Raw genomic sequence first — 13,962 nt, 5'->3', positions numbered from 1 at the left:
AAGACCAAAAGCATGCATATAGAAGAATCTGCTTTTGAAGCCCATTTCCTTTGTTTTCAGTTTTTTGATTTAGGGGAAAGATTGTAGCTTATGGATCCTCTCCTGAAGGGGCTTTTCTGCCTATGATTTTCTTCCTAGTTAATATTTATTAATAAAGTTAATGATTAAGTAGTTAAGTGAATAGGAAAATCTGAAAATACTACTTGATAAATGAAATTTAAGGGTTTATTGCTTGCTTGCACATGATTATACTTTATTTGAAAAGGACATTTGATTATTTTAAAATTACGTTAATTGCAGTAGATAAGCACCTTAAAATATATTTCCATATCCTTATGCTTACTAATTCAGATGTTCGTGTTTTCAAAATTGCATTAGTGTAATACAGATAAATCAAGATACTTTCACCAGGCATTTGTTTATGGCCTTCTAAGTGACATTGAAGAAAAATATATAACTCCTTAAGTATCTTGTAGTCTACTGGAGGAAAAAGATGCACAGATAATTATGAAGCAGTATGGAGTGTAGTGATAGATATGACCTGAGTATTATGAAAGAGCTGAGAAGGAGTCCACTCTGCGATGGAAGGTCAGGGAAGGATTCCTGGAGGATAGAGGACATCAGAGCTGTGTTCAGAATCTTTGTAAAGAATCAGATATAGAAGAGGCAGAGGAGAGGATTTTAAGAAAACATGGGAAGATGGGGCGCCTGGGTGGCTCAGTCGGTTGAGCGCCTGACCCTTGGTTTCGGCTCAGGTCATGATCTCACAGTTTGTGGGTTCAAGCCCCACATTGGGCTCTGCAGCTGGTAGCATGGAGCCTGCTTGGGATTCATTCTTTCTCTCTTTCTCTGTCCCTCCCCCGCTCAAGCTGTCTCTGTCTCTCTCAAAATAAGAAAAAGTAAAAAAAAAAAACAAAATTTAATGAAAAAAAAAAAAAAGGCGACATGGGAGGGTGGTGAATGAGGGGGAGGTGTCTCACTGGATGGGAATAACCACTGATTTAATGTTGTTAGGAATAAATGTAGTAGTGAGTGAAAGATGAAGTTAGAGAAGTAGGAAGAGACTAGATTTTGAATATGATTAAAGTACACTTTTAAAGTACATCCTTCCACCCTGTTATTAATGAGAACTAGGTTTTGAACAGGGGCATGATACTCATATTTATTTTTTAAATGGTGATTCTGAGGAAGATAGATTCTGAGAGGTATTCGAGTTCATGATAGTTGGAATGCTGTCATAGTGATCTAGAGGAAAGTTTTAGGACAGTAGTATGCAGGATGAAAGAATGGGAGCATATTTGAGAAATATTTTGGTCCTACTGTTAGCAGCACCTGATGATTGGATGAGATGGGGATGAGAGAGGAAGAAGAAAAGTTATACATAAATAATTCACAAACCAGCTAGTTATACATGCTTCTAAACTAGCTGGTTTGTGAATTAAAGAATATAGGAGGAGGGTTAGTTTAACAGGGCTTTTGGACATGGTAAGTTTGATCTGTTTCTGGAGCATTTAGTTTGAGATGTCCAGCAGGCAATTGAATACGGTAGTTTCATGTTTTGGAGGAACATCTGGGCTGGCAGTACAGATTTGGGAGCAATTACCACACAAGCCAGTAACTTATTCTTTGAGATGTGGGCCAAACTTCGTGGGAAATCTGAAAGAGCTCAAGACTCATCATCCAGAAAAAGAAAATGCACACAACATTATTTGGTAAAATTTTGTATGCAGTTTTAGGAAGCTTCAGAATCCCTTGCTAATCTGGTGTCTTAAAATTTTTTGAACTTTAGATGTGTGGGTAATAATTGTAATCATGATAATGGATGGAAATGCATAGTGACCCAGTATAGAATGAAAACAGCCAAAGACAGAGCCCTGGGGATTAAAATGCCATTTAAAATGGCACTGGAAGAATAGGAGATATGAAGTAGAGAATACTGTTTCTGAAAGAAGGCTTCATTATATTGACTTGCTTTTAGCATAGTTGTACCCTTAAGTATTGTTGTTTTAGCTCATGTTTTTTGTTTTTTGTTTTTTGTTTTTTTATTAAGCTTGAAAAGTTTTTTTTTTGTTTGTTTGTTTTTTTTCTTTGTGACAGTTATTCCCATTGATGAGAGTTCAAGAGATTCTATCACTGGAAACTTTTGTTAGTCGACATGTGAGGGATTGTGCTGTGTCCTGGGCTGGGCTAAATTCTTCTGACCTTCTTTAATCTTCCATGTTAGTCCTTTGAGCTAGATACTGTCACTGAACCTCCTTAACAAGTGAGGAAATGAAGATTTAAGTAATTTTTCCAAGGTCACGTGGGTTGTTAATTTAGCAAAACCATGACACAAATCCAGGCCTTTTGGACAGCAAAAGTTAGATACTCTACTAATATTCCACACTGTGTTTCCCAGGAAAATCAGTGACTGACACTGTGATAGTACTATATCATATTAGCACAGTGCAATGTAATGTGATTCAGTAGTTTGGACTAGATTTGGGGATATATAAATCCTAATTTCTGTGATTTGGGGTAAGTCATTCAGTCTCTCTGGGTCTACTTTCTTTTTATTTACCTGAAAATTTCTACACCTAAACATTGTTATCCTTTCGCTCCATCTCTACTCTGTCCATAAAACATGAATACTGAAGAAAATACTGCATACAGTCTTGGATTATAAAATGACTCTTGGTTTATATATGTAAGAAATGATTTATTATAATGTAAAGGAAATTCCTACAGTAGTCAAAGTCTCTGATTTATGTTTTTTAAAATTCTTTAGTTTCTAATAGCAAATTTAGTAATTCATGACGGGTAGAGATATTTTTGTACATTTTCTAGCTTTCATGGGAACTTACTTAGAGCCTGGAAAGATCATTTGCAGTTTTGCTCAACTATTAGCAGTATAGTTATCACTGGAGTTTATAGTCCACATTAACTTGGTTTTTCTCTGGAATTGTTTTGCTTTATTCATTCGTTATTTAATGTCAAGAGATGTTTTTAGTCTGCTTTTTAATAATCTCTGTATATGCTGCCAGCAAACTAAAACCACATTGCACACATACATGGAGTACTTGAGGCCGTCATTATCACATGGACTTGTATGTTTTATTTATGGGAACTTACGACCAGCTACATCTTAAAATACATGGATGGCATCCTATGTGTCAGGATACGTGATAAAAATAGATAGTAGTTTTGATGTTGGGGTAAATTCTCTAAAGGCCATTTTGGAAAAGTTTCTGGTAGACCTGGGATTTGAAGAAGATTTGAGTAGTAAAAAAGTTGTTCTGTTAAAGAGTTCCTTTTTAAGCACCCCAGAAAAGATTAGAATAATAAGACTCAGTTTGAGTCCTCTGCTTAAGAATCCTCTATGATTGAGGGTTGAACTGATATTTTGTTGCTAGGGTGACGGAAAGAACTATTTTGCCTACCTATGTTCCTTACTCTTCCACATTCATACCCATTGGACATAGCTTGCAAAGGATTGTGTTTTGTTTTGTTTTTTTTCCATAAACCACTTCATTGAGGTGTGCAACTTGATGGATTTGTAGGTAAGTATTCACCTGTGAAGCCTTCAACATAACCTATGCAATAAACACACTCATCATCACCTCCAGAAGTTTCTTCCTGCCCTCTTTGGAGAGGATTCCATTAGCTCAGTAATTTCTATTCAGTTCAGGTCAGAAATATTTGCGGAGCTGATGAGTAATTGTTGCCATGTTTCCCAAGTTGTGAATGCAGAACATGTGGGTTATATGTGGCATAATAACAGCTCCTTAGAGATTAGTAGGAGATCATTCTGTCAACAAGTATGAATGTCTGTTATATGCCATGTATTACTTCAGTTGGTGAGGGATTCCACAGTGAAAAAAATCCCTGCCTTCATGGAGTGGACATTTGGCTGGAAGAGGGAGGCCAGGAAAAGAAGTATGGAATGTAGTATTGGAATTTGGGGGTCACTGGTAAGAGTAGACTGCTATTTTAAAGGGAGTGAGCAGTTAAAGCTTTATTTTATGGTGATGAGCAGCGTTTGTGAGGTTGATAAAGTGATTGAGCTATGGAGATGCCTTAGGGAAGAACAGTTGAGAGACAATAGAGAGTGGCAGATACAAACACCTCAAAGTGAACTTGTTTGACACCTTCAGAAGAATAGCAAAGAGGCTGGTGTGCTGGAGCAGAGTGAGCAAGGAGGAACAGATGAAGTCAGATGATCAGATTGAGTCACATTTTGTAGTTTGTATAAGGACGTTGACTTATAACTCCAAGAGCAATGAAAAGTCACTTGAGGGTTGTGAGCAGAAGAGTGGCATGATAGTGGGCCAAGAGCAGAAACAGACCAGTTAGGGGGCTGTTGGGATGGTCTGAGAGTTGATGGTGGTTCGGATAAGGCTAGTAGTAGTGGAAGAGGTGAGCAGGAGTTAGATTCTGGGTACATTTTGGAGGTAGAAACAATCGAATTTCCTGTTGGGATTAGAATCGAGATGAGGGAATACAAGGGATTACAAACTTTTGGCCTTAGCAACCGAAAGGATGGTGTGGACATTTGCTCATTTGGAGAAGGCTGCAGGGGAAGCAGACTTTGGGGGCAAAGATTAGGATTTCTGTTTTGGACACGGTAAATTTGAGATGCTTCGTAGGTATTCAAGTGGAAACATTGAAAAGGTGCTGAATGTAGAACTCTGACATCAAGGGCAGAAGGCCAAACGAGGTCTATAAATTTGAGGTTAACTTGAAGCCGTGAACATAGATGAGACCAGCTTCACCTGAAAACTGAGTTGTGGCCAGAGGGGTTTAGGGTGGGAGGTTGCTGTGAGAAGGAACCAGTAAGCAGACTGACAAATAGAAGCTAGAGAAATAGGAAGAAAAACAAGAGATTGTAATGCTTGGAAGGCAAAGCAAGGAATCTGTTTCAAGGAGTAGGCATGATCAGCTTTTTCATTAACTGCCAGATGGGTCAGGTATGATGAGAACTAAAACTCTGACCGTTGACATTTAGCAGGATGGAAGTCGCTGATGACTTTGTCAAGTAGTTTCAGTGAAACAGTAGAAATGAAAGCCTTATTGGAGTAGAGTCAAGATACAGTGGGGGAAGTGGGGCTTGGAGTCAGTGAATGTAGAAATCTCTTAAGTCTTGTGATTTCTCTGTAAATGGAAAAGAGAAATTTGATGGTACTGGAGAAGTATGAGGGTTTGTGAGGATTTCTTTTTAACATGGGAAACTGATGATTTTGAATGTGGGTGGAAATTATCTAGCAGAGAGGAAAGAATGTGGTGATGATGAGGAGAAGGGAGATTGGTAAAGGGAGGTTCTTTATAGGTGAGTTGGCATGGAACTAAACTTCGTTCTGTATAGGTATCACCTGGGTTCAAAATGCTGATTATGGTTCTGTAGGTGTGGGGTGGAGCCTGAAATTCTGCATTTCTGTAGTAAGTCCTTGATGATGTCTATGTTTCTAGTCCCTGTGCTATAATTTGAGCAGAAGAACTTGGTACTTTGAGCACCAGGACTAGCAGGGTATATTGATTCATAATCCTATAGATTGGTGGATATGGTTGGGGTTTGTGCATTGTGTCTTCAGATTGTTTCTGTTTTCTCAGAACAGGAAGCAAGTCATTATCCTAGAATGAGGATGAAGGAGATGGTATAAAATCAGCTGTTTGGTAGAGTTAACGGTCTAGAATGTAGGATGGTGGGGTTGTACTCTGGGCCCACTTGTGGTTAGTGGTTATGAATTTAAACCAAGACCTATTGAATATGGGTGTGTGTGTGTGTTACTCATTTACTTTCAGCTACACACATGGGTGAGTGTGAGGAGTTGGTGGGTAGGTGTGGTTTAGAATGGTAAGTATTTTGGAGGGGAGAGGGGCAACTGATTCATGGGTGTATACAAGGTAGCTACAAATGATGGGACTGTGGAATCTGAACCGGGAAAGGAAGAAAATAAGAGAATCCTAGGTTAAACAGAAAATGTGGGGTTTTTGTTTTGTTTTTAATTGCACGTCTTCTTCCAATCTTTAATTTGCTAAGGAGCTCTGTAAATCTTCAGGAGAGGAAAATAGTGTTCATGTCCTCAGTTTCGTTTTTTTTTTTTTGTTTTTAATTAGGGAACTCTTTCTGTCTCAGCATCTCTCTGAGCTTGTATTCCACTAAATAAACTAAGGGAAGGATGTCTTAACACTTTTGGCTAAAGCCAGGTATTAACATCGGGGATTATGATTTCATTTAAATTGGAGGGTTTTGATGCATGTAAGAAAGGAGGAAAGTCTTAAGGATTTTTTAAAAAAAAATGGCTTTGTCAGCTCTAAAAACTATTCTTATGTGTATTTTTTAATTTTTGTTAGAACAGACTGTTAACATCCTTATTAAGTAATGCAGATTTATAGTCATAGCCATATAATAAAATAATTACTCTGTGGACAAATACAGAAAGATTTTCAACCATTGGTGTTTTTTTTTGTCTTTTTGTCTCTCTTGGATATTACAGATGACCATGGATGAAAAATATGTAAACAGCATTTGGGACCTTCTGAAAAATGCAATTCAAGAAATCCAGCGTAAGAATAACAGTGGTCTTAGTTTTGAGGAGCTCTATAGAAATGCTTATACAATGGTTTTGCATAAACACGGAGAAAAGCTCTACACTGGACTAAGAGAAGTTGTTACCGAACATCTCATAAATAAGGTATCCAACCTTAAAGGACTATTGCTAATTCTATGGAATCTAGAAAATCCTTTATATACTATATAGTACTGTGACTAGCAGTGTTAGCTTTAAAGGCTGTAGGAAGCCTAGAGAAATAATAATTAGTGGCTGTATTCTAAAACCTCACTCAGAATTTCTAACCAGCTAAGTCACAATTTTTGATAATTGAGGGAAGATGAAATTTGTGATTTATGATAAATACATTCTTTGTAATCATTATTAAGGAAACAGACTTTGATTAACTTATAAATGCTTGTTTATTAATGTGTGATTTACAGATCATTATTTTTTCCTTGAAATGCTTAATCAGTCAGCCCATTTTAGCTTTCTCTACTTCCTCTGTATACTTGAAAGGAATAAAACTACAATGTTTAAAAAATACCGTCTAAGACTTTTCACCAGTTGAAATTGACTGTTTTAACCAAGTTCCATAGTAAACATGAATTTTTTAAAAAAAAACAACATAAATTAGTGTTGGGCTATTAACATTAGAAAATGTTTCTTTGGTTCTAAAATGATGTTTTTGTTTTTTTAGAATAAATCTTTATATAAAGCAAACTTTTCTATTGCAAGTATGTCTTGCTTTTAAGATTGTCTGATGAAATGTAAAATACCACAGATAAATAAAAACTTCTCAAAGTTTTTGTGTGGTAGTAGGGTGTTCGTTTTTTAAATTTTATTTTGAAAACAAATGGAAAAGTTGCACCAAACAGTACAGTGATCTCTTGTAGATTCAACAGTTGCTAACATTTTGCCAATCTTGCTGTTGATAATGGTTATTATTACTATTATTGATATTACTATTACTGAACAATTAGTGAATAAGTTTTAAAATCATTTACCCTCAAATACTTTGGGATGTTTGTCCTGAGAACAAGGAAATTCTCTCACTTAACCAAAGAACAATGTTCAAAATTAGGCAGTTTAACATTACTATAATACTGTTACCAGATACAGTCCACATTCATATTCATCAGTTGTCCTCTGTAGCAGTGATGTCCTTAGAGCAGTTCATTTTCTGATCCAGGATCCAATCCAGGATCATACACTCCGTTCCTCAGCTTTTTGTTTTTCAGCACATTGACATTTTTGACGAGTATAGGCCAGTCAGTTGTTTTGTAGATTGTCCCTCGGTTTTTGGTTTGTCTGATTGTTTCCTCATGACTAGTTTCAGGTTATGCATTTTTGGCAGGAATAATACATAAGTGATGTTGTGTCCTCAGTGCATCACATCAGGAGGCACATGATGTCAGTTTATCCCATTATTGGTGATGTTAACTTTGATCACTTGGTGTCCGCCAGATTTCTCCACTGTGAAGGTACCTTTTTTCCCTTTGTAATTCATAAGTAATTTGTTCAGATATATTTTGAGACTGTATAAATATCCTGTTCCCCAAGAAACTTTCATGTGATGGTTTTAGCATCCATTGATGATTCTTGCATGAATCATTATAACTGTGGTGGTTACAAAATAGTCACTTTCTGTTTCTACTATTCCTTCCATAATTTCTTTCTCTTAAATGGGATTATGTAAGCAGGTAGCTAGTGTTTCAAGAAGCAAAGTGATTGTGTTCTTCATGCAATCAACAGGTTTTTTTAGTGCCCGCCCTCCACAGCTTTCTAGGAAAGTGCAGTGGGTGCGAAGGGTTATGATACCCTTGTCTTTACTGTGATGTAAGAGATGATGCAGACATTTGGATACCAGTGTGAGGCGTTACATAATTAAGTGGCAAATGAATTGAATGAGCAGTAAATGGCTTAGGAATTCATAGGAGGGAGAGATTATCCTGGGCTGTAAGATTTCATGGGAAGATATCAAATTGAACTGAGCCGTGAAAAATTTGGGATATAAGTGAACAATGTGGAAGGCATTCCAGGATGGCAGATGTCATGTGATTATACAGAAATAATAAATTTGGTATACTTAATGTGTACTAAAGGTGGTAAAGAAGAATTTGAGGTATATAATAATTTGTGGGGATTAATAGATTGTAATGTTGCAAAGGTGGTTTGGGAACAGATTGGAGAAAGACTTGAATGTCAAGCTAAGGAATTTGGACTTAACAGTGGAGTTTTTTTGGAAATTTTTAAGTGGATGACAATGTGACAGAATATTTTAAGAAGATTAGGATGAAAATGATATATAAATGTAGAATTGGGAGGTTGTTTGCTAGAAGCAGGGGAGAACCTGGAAATTTTTGAGTAAAGCGATAGGCTAGAAATGAATAGATTGAGGAGGTGACAAATTTTGTTTTCGGTAATATTAGAGATTTTTATAGTTGGAAGCAGCCTTAGAGATCATTTCACATGTGAGGGAAATTGAGTGTGAGATCATCACAGAATTGTGTTTAGAGATATACAGGTTTAGAGCTTGAGCAGGAACTCCGAACTGGAGATCGAGATTGGACGTGTGGTAGCACGTACTGAGGATTAAGTGTTGGAGTCCAGAGAACAAACATCTCAGAGCCAAAGGACAAGTCTTCAAAAACAAACTGGTACGTAGGTGTGGGAAATGAAGAAGTCTAATTTAAGAAACTTGGCATCAAAAGAAAGAAGAAATGTGGAGTGGGAGAATTTTGCTTCAAGCTGTTGAAGGGGAGAAGACTGGAGCATCGGAGTTCTTGGATATGGAGAGACTGCGGAATTGAGAACGACTGAGAATTAACGGTAGAACAGAGGCACGTTCTCATTTGCCGGAGATTCCATGGTGAATGATGGTAGTGGCTGTGTGCTTGGTTCAGTTCTAGTGCATTTACATGTTTTAGTTCTTGGTCACAAACTAATGAGCCGGATACTACGATTCTCCTCTGTTTTACGAGTGGGGAAACCAAGGCACAGAGACTTAGTGATCTGTCCAGATGAACATAGCTAGTAAGTGGCCTAGCTGGAACAGTATTCAGGCAGTGTGGCTTCAGGCTGAGCCCTTGACTTCTCTGTAGATCTGCTCCTGAGGCACAATGGATGGATCAAGATGCAGTAAACACACTGAAAATGAGGGGATTCAAGTAAATTGCCTCAGTGTTTGTAAAGCTATAGTCCTTTAAATTTTAGCTCTTGCTTTATTTATAATTAAAACGAAGGAGCTGGCAGTAATACCTCCTGAGATTCTTTAGTTCTAAAACTATTACAAATCTAATAATTAAACCGTGCATCTTCTGGAAACGTGATGAAGAGACTTGGAGTAGCCCTTTTTGGGTATATACTAAGAAATTGGCAAGTGACGAAAAAGATAGCTCAGTAGGAGTTGGCCTGAATGTGCGATTTGCCGTTTTTGTTTGTCTTGAAGTGCTGCTTTGCAGCTTGGGCAAAGATGCGGAAAAAACATCTGTAGTTATGTGTTGTGTTGAGAATTGGCTCCTCCAAAAAGCAAGGAGAGGAGGGGAGACCGGAGTGGAAAATCCGTGTTTAAGTGATTTTTCAACTCTGAAGCATGGTTAGGTAGAAATTGAAGTCATGTGAACATTCCTCTGTGCTAACTGGAAGAGTTTCAGCATATTTGTGAGTTGCTTAAGGTGGTCCCATACCTGAGGTTAATTGTTACTTCGAAATATAGGCAGTTAGTTCCCTATAATATGTTCCAGAGAACGTGTAGTCAAGTTAATTGTGCTGAAGAAATTATATATGCCACGTTCTTTTTATTTCTCTTACATGGGCATTAATGATACATCACCAGCATCTCAACATGTTCGTCGATTTTTTTTTTTTTTCTTTGACAAACACTCATTTGACAAGTTTAAACTAGGCAATTTCTGACTAGATGTACCAATGCTGGTTTATCTCAGAATCCATTTCTTTATTTCAGCTGAATTAAGTCTTTTAACCTCTGCTAGTATCTGTGCTCATTTTTGGGTTTTCTACTTAACTTATTTCATTTTTACTCTTAACCACACAAATATAGTACTACTATATGAAGGGGACACGAACAGGGCCATTATACAGTAGTCTTAATGTGCCCTGGTGCAGGAAATCTCAGTTTTTTCTACCAAATGGGACTTAGGAATGTTACTAACATAATGTGCAAAACATAATGTGCAAACTACATTTGCACGATAATTGCTATTACCCGTTTGTTCGTTGAATTCTCTGACAGGAAGGTGAGAGAATGGTTTAGGGTTCTGTGGGATCAAAGTAACCATCTTCAGTCTCACAGAATGTATTCCTTTTTGTGGTTCTGAAAGCCTTACTGTGTGGTCTAGTCATCAGGGGTTTTTTTGTTCACTGTGCTTTTAGCAGTTTGCCGAACTGCGTAAGCAGTAACATTTTTTTTTTTTTTAAAGCAAAGTTATTTCGACTCAAGTGAACATTTCAGTGCTATGGTATAGGCAGCCAGAACCTATTTTTTTTTTTTAATGTTGAAGGTTTCAGATGAAATACATTTTTATGGAGAATTGGGGCTGGTTTATCATAGTTGCTAGTACCCTGGTTTTAAGATGAGAATAGTAAACATCCGGGCAATATCTTTGGTAAAGCAGAGTGGCGTAAGTAAACTATCAGAGCACACGAATGGAGGAACTTCTTTGAGATGAAAGTAACTGATTATTGGCTTTAGAAGTAATTTCACAAAATTGAAGCCGACATAGAAAAGCTAAATGCTTTTCTCTTACTTGGTTAGTATATTCTTCCTAGCTCTGGAAGAATGGTCCCTTTGAGGAAACTGAGATCCAAAGGAATTCAGTAGATTTCTCTAGACCACAAAGCAAAACTTAGGGTGTGATATGGCTCTTGTGCCTTGCCATAAGAAAAAACTCTGGTCTTATTTTAGAAAATATGAAAACATTTCAGAATTCACAGGGATTGGCTTTTCTTTCACATTTATTTCTAAATAAAATAACTTTAAATTCATGGTTATACTAGAGAAAAAAAGTTCTGCTACTTTCTAATTTTAAGGATTTTTAAATTGTAGATCATTTTGTTAAAGCCTCAAAAATATCCACATAAGGTTTATCAGTACAGAATTCAGCATTCAAAACTGTATGTTATTTGCTACCTCTGACTTAGGTGTAAAAAATTAGTTGGGATGCATTTGATCCCTGCACACATGGAACAGATTAACAAGTAAACAAATGTTTAGTTATAAAACATAGTGAAGAAAATGGGCTGTGGCGATAAAGAAGAGGGTAACTATGTAGGCCAAGAAGGGGGTCTCTGAGTAAGTAATACTTGTAACGATGTTTAGACTGGGACTTGAAGAGTGAGAAGGTGCTCGTGACAAAAGTGGGTTGAAGAGCATTCCAGGCAAAGGGGATGGCTGTAGAATATTGTTTCTTTATAGGACCAGATAGTCAATATTTTCAACTTCCTGAGCCGTATGTTCTCTGTCGGCAGTCCCTCAGCCCTCTCCTGTTGTAACACCGGAGGAGCAGTAGACCATATGTAATGAATGGATGTGGCAGTTTTCCAGTACAACTTTATTTTAGAAAGACAGCAGGCCATCCTTTGCCAATCCCTGGAATAGAGAAATTGAAAACAAAGCCTGTTGTGAATGGGGAATTAAGTATTGGCAGTGGGGAAGAATGGGACAAGATGAGGTTTGGAGAGAGGCATTGAAACCATGGTGTAAAGGTTTCATACTTAATTATATGTGCATTAGGAAGTCATTCAAGAATTTTAAGCAAGACAGAGACGTGATCTGATGCAGATTTTTAAAATACTACTCTGGTTGCTATGTGGTGACTAAATCAGAGGGCCCAAGAGTTGAAGTGAGCAGAGCAGGAAGGAGGAATCTAGTAATTCAGGTGAGCGACAGTGGTGATTTACACGAGTGTAGTGACATTGGGGATAGAGACATTTCAGATTCAGGATACTTTGAAAATAGAAAGATTGTTACCTCTGAATAGATTGTGTAGGGAATGAGGAGGAGGAATCCAAGATGACTTCTAGGTTTTTGGTTCTTGAACAGCAAGGTGTTTCTATTTTTTTCAACATAGGTTTGGGGTAGAAAAAGGAGTTTCCATTTGAATATATTAATCTTAAGATGGCAGTGAAATTGGATACGCAAGTCTAGTTCTCTGAGAAATTTTGACTGGAAATGTAAATTTGGGAATTGTGAGCATGTAGATGCTACATAAAGCTTTGGAAGTAGATAAATTCACACAGAAGAAAACAAATGGGGACTTCAGATTTAACCCTGAGGAATTTAAATGTTTCATGTAGATTTAAGGATTGCAATGGAAACTGAAAAATAGCCAGGTACTTTAAGACTCAGCTCTCACCTTAAGTTATAAAATCATTTAATGTCAACATTTATTTAGCAGTTTGTTTTTCATAATCATTTTGTCTGTGTTGTATATATGTGTGCGTGTGTGTGTGTGTAATAGCTAAAGACTGTTTTTTTAAATTAATTTACTTTTTTTAACATTTATTCATTATTGAGAGATAGAAACTGAGCATGAGCAGGGGAGGGGCAGAGAGAGGGGGAGACACAGAATCCGAAGCAGGCTCCAGGCTCTGAGCCGTCAGCACAGAGCCCAACGTGGGGCTTGAACTCACAAACCGTGAGATCATGACCTGAGCTGAAGTCGGATGCCCAACCGACTGAACCACCCAGGTGCCCCTAAAGACTACTTTAAATTTCAGTGTAGTGCCAGTCAGTTCTGTTACTTGTGGGCAGGGTTAGGTAAGGTTAGAACCATCCTGTTTTTAATTTTTTTCCCCCTCCTTCAGCTTTATTGAGGTGTAGCTGACAAAATTGTTAAGATACTAATGTGTTTGGGTTTTTTTGGAGTCATCTTTTAGAAGATTGCTGTTTGGGATTTAAACTTGACAGAAAGCCTTTAAGCTCATAGTAAAGTAACTGAGGACTTCTTTTTCTTCTTTATCCACTACTGAACACTCCATATTTAATAATAAATAACCTAGAAGTAGCTGCAGTGGAAAAAGTACTGGGTAGAAAGAAGGGAGAACTGGGCTTTAGGCCTAATTCTACCACTAACAGTCTTGAACAAATTACTAGACTTTCTCCTGGATTTCAGATTATTAATTTATAAAATGAGATTGGGATTGTTTTTGTTAATAATCTCAGTGAGCTTTAAAATTGTATAATGGCTTGTGTGTCGATAATTTTGGTTTATTAAGACTTAGGAAGATTATAGTTTTAAAGTTTATCATTGTTCTTTCCTGTGCCATAATAAGTATTTAGAATAAAAACATTTTCTTTTTCAAAAATATTTATTTATATTTAGGAAGGAGAGAGAAAAGTCCCAAGCAGGATCCGCACTGTCAGCGCAGAGCCTAACATGGGGCTCGAACTCATAAACCGTGAGATCGTGAC

General features: G+C 37.2%; 1 protein-coding gene across 4 annotated transcripts in view; it reads left to right on the top strand.

Moving 5' to 3' along the window:
* The window catches only part of CUL3 (cullin 3), a 94,363-nt gene that overhangs the window by 14,487 nt on the left and 65,914 nt on the right, over positions 1 to 13,962 (top strand). For all 4 annotated transcript variants that reach the window (XM_042995481.1, XM_042995479.1, XM_042995480.1 and 1 more), the window contains one exon: positions 6,474 to 6,671. In XM_042995481.1, coding sequence (XP_042851415.1) covers positions 6,474 to 6,671 — 198 coding nt within the window. The remainder of the gene's footprint in view (positions 1 to 6,473; positions 6,672 to 13,962) is intronic.

This window comes from Panthera tigris, chromosome C1, assembly GCF_018350195.1.
Source record: "Panthera tigris isolate Pti1 chromosome C1, P.tigris_Pti1_mat1.1, whole genome shotgun sequence".
NCBI lineage: Eukaryota > Metazoa > Chordata > Mammalia > Carnivora > Felidae > Panthera > Panthera tigris.
This window is presented reverse-complemented; position numbering and strand designations above follow the sequence as displayed.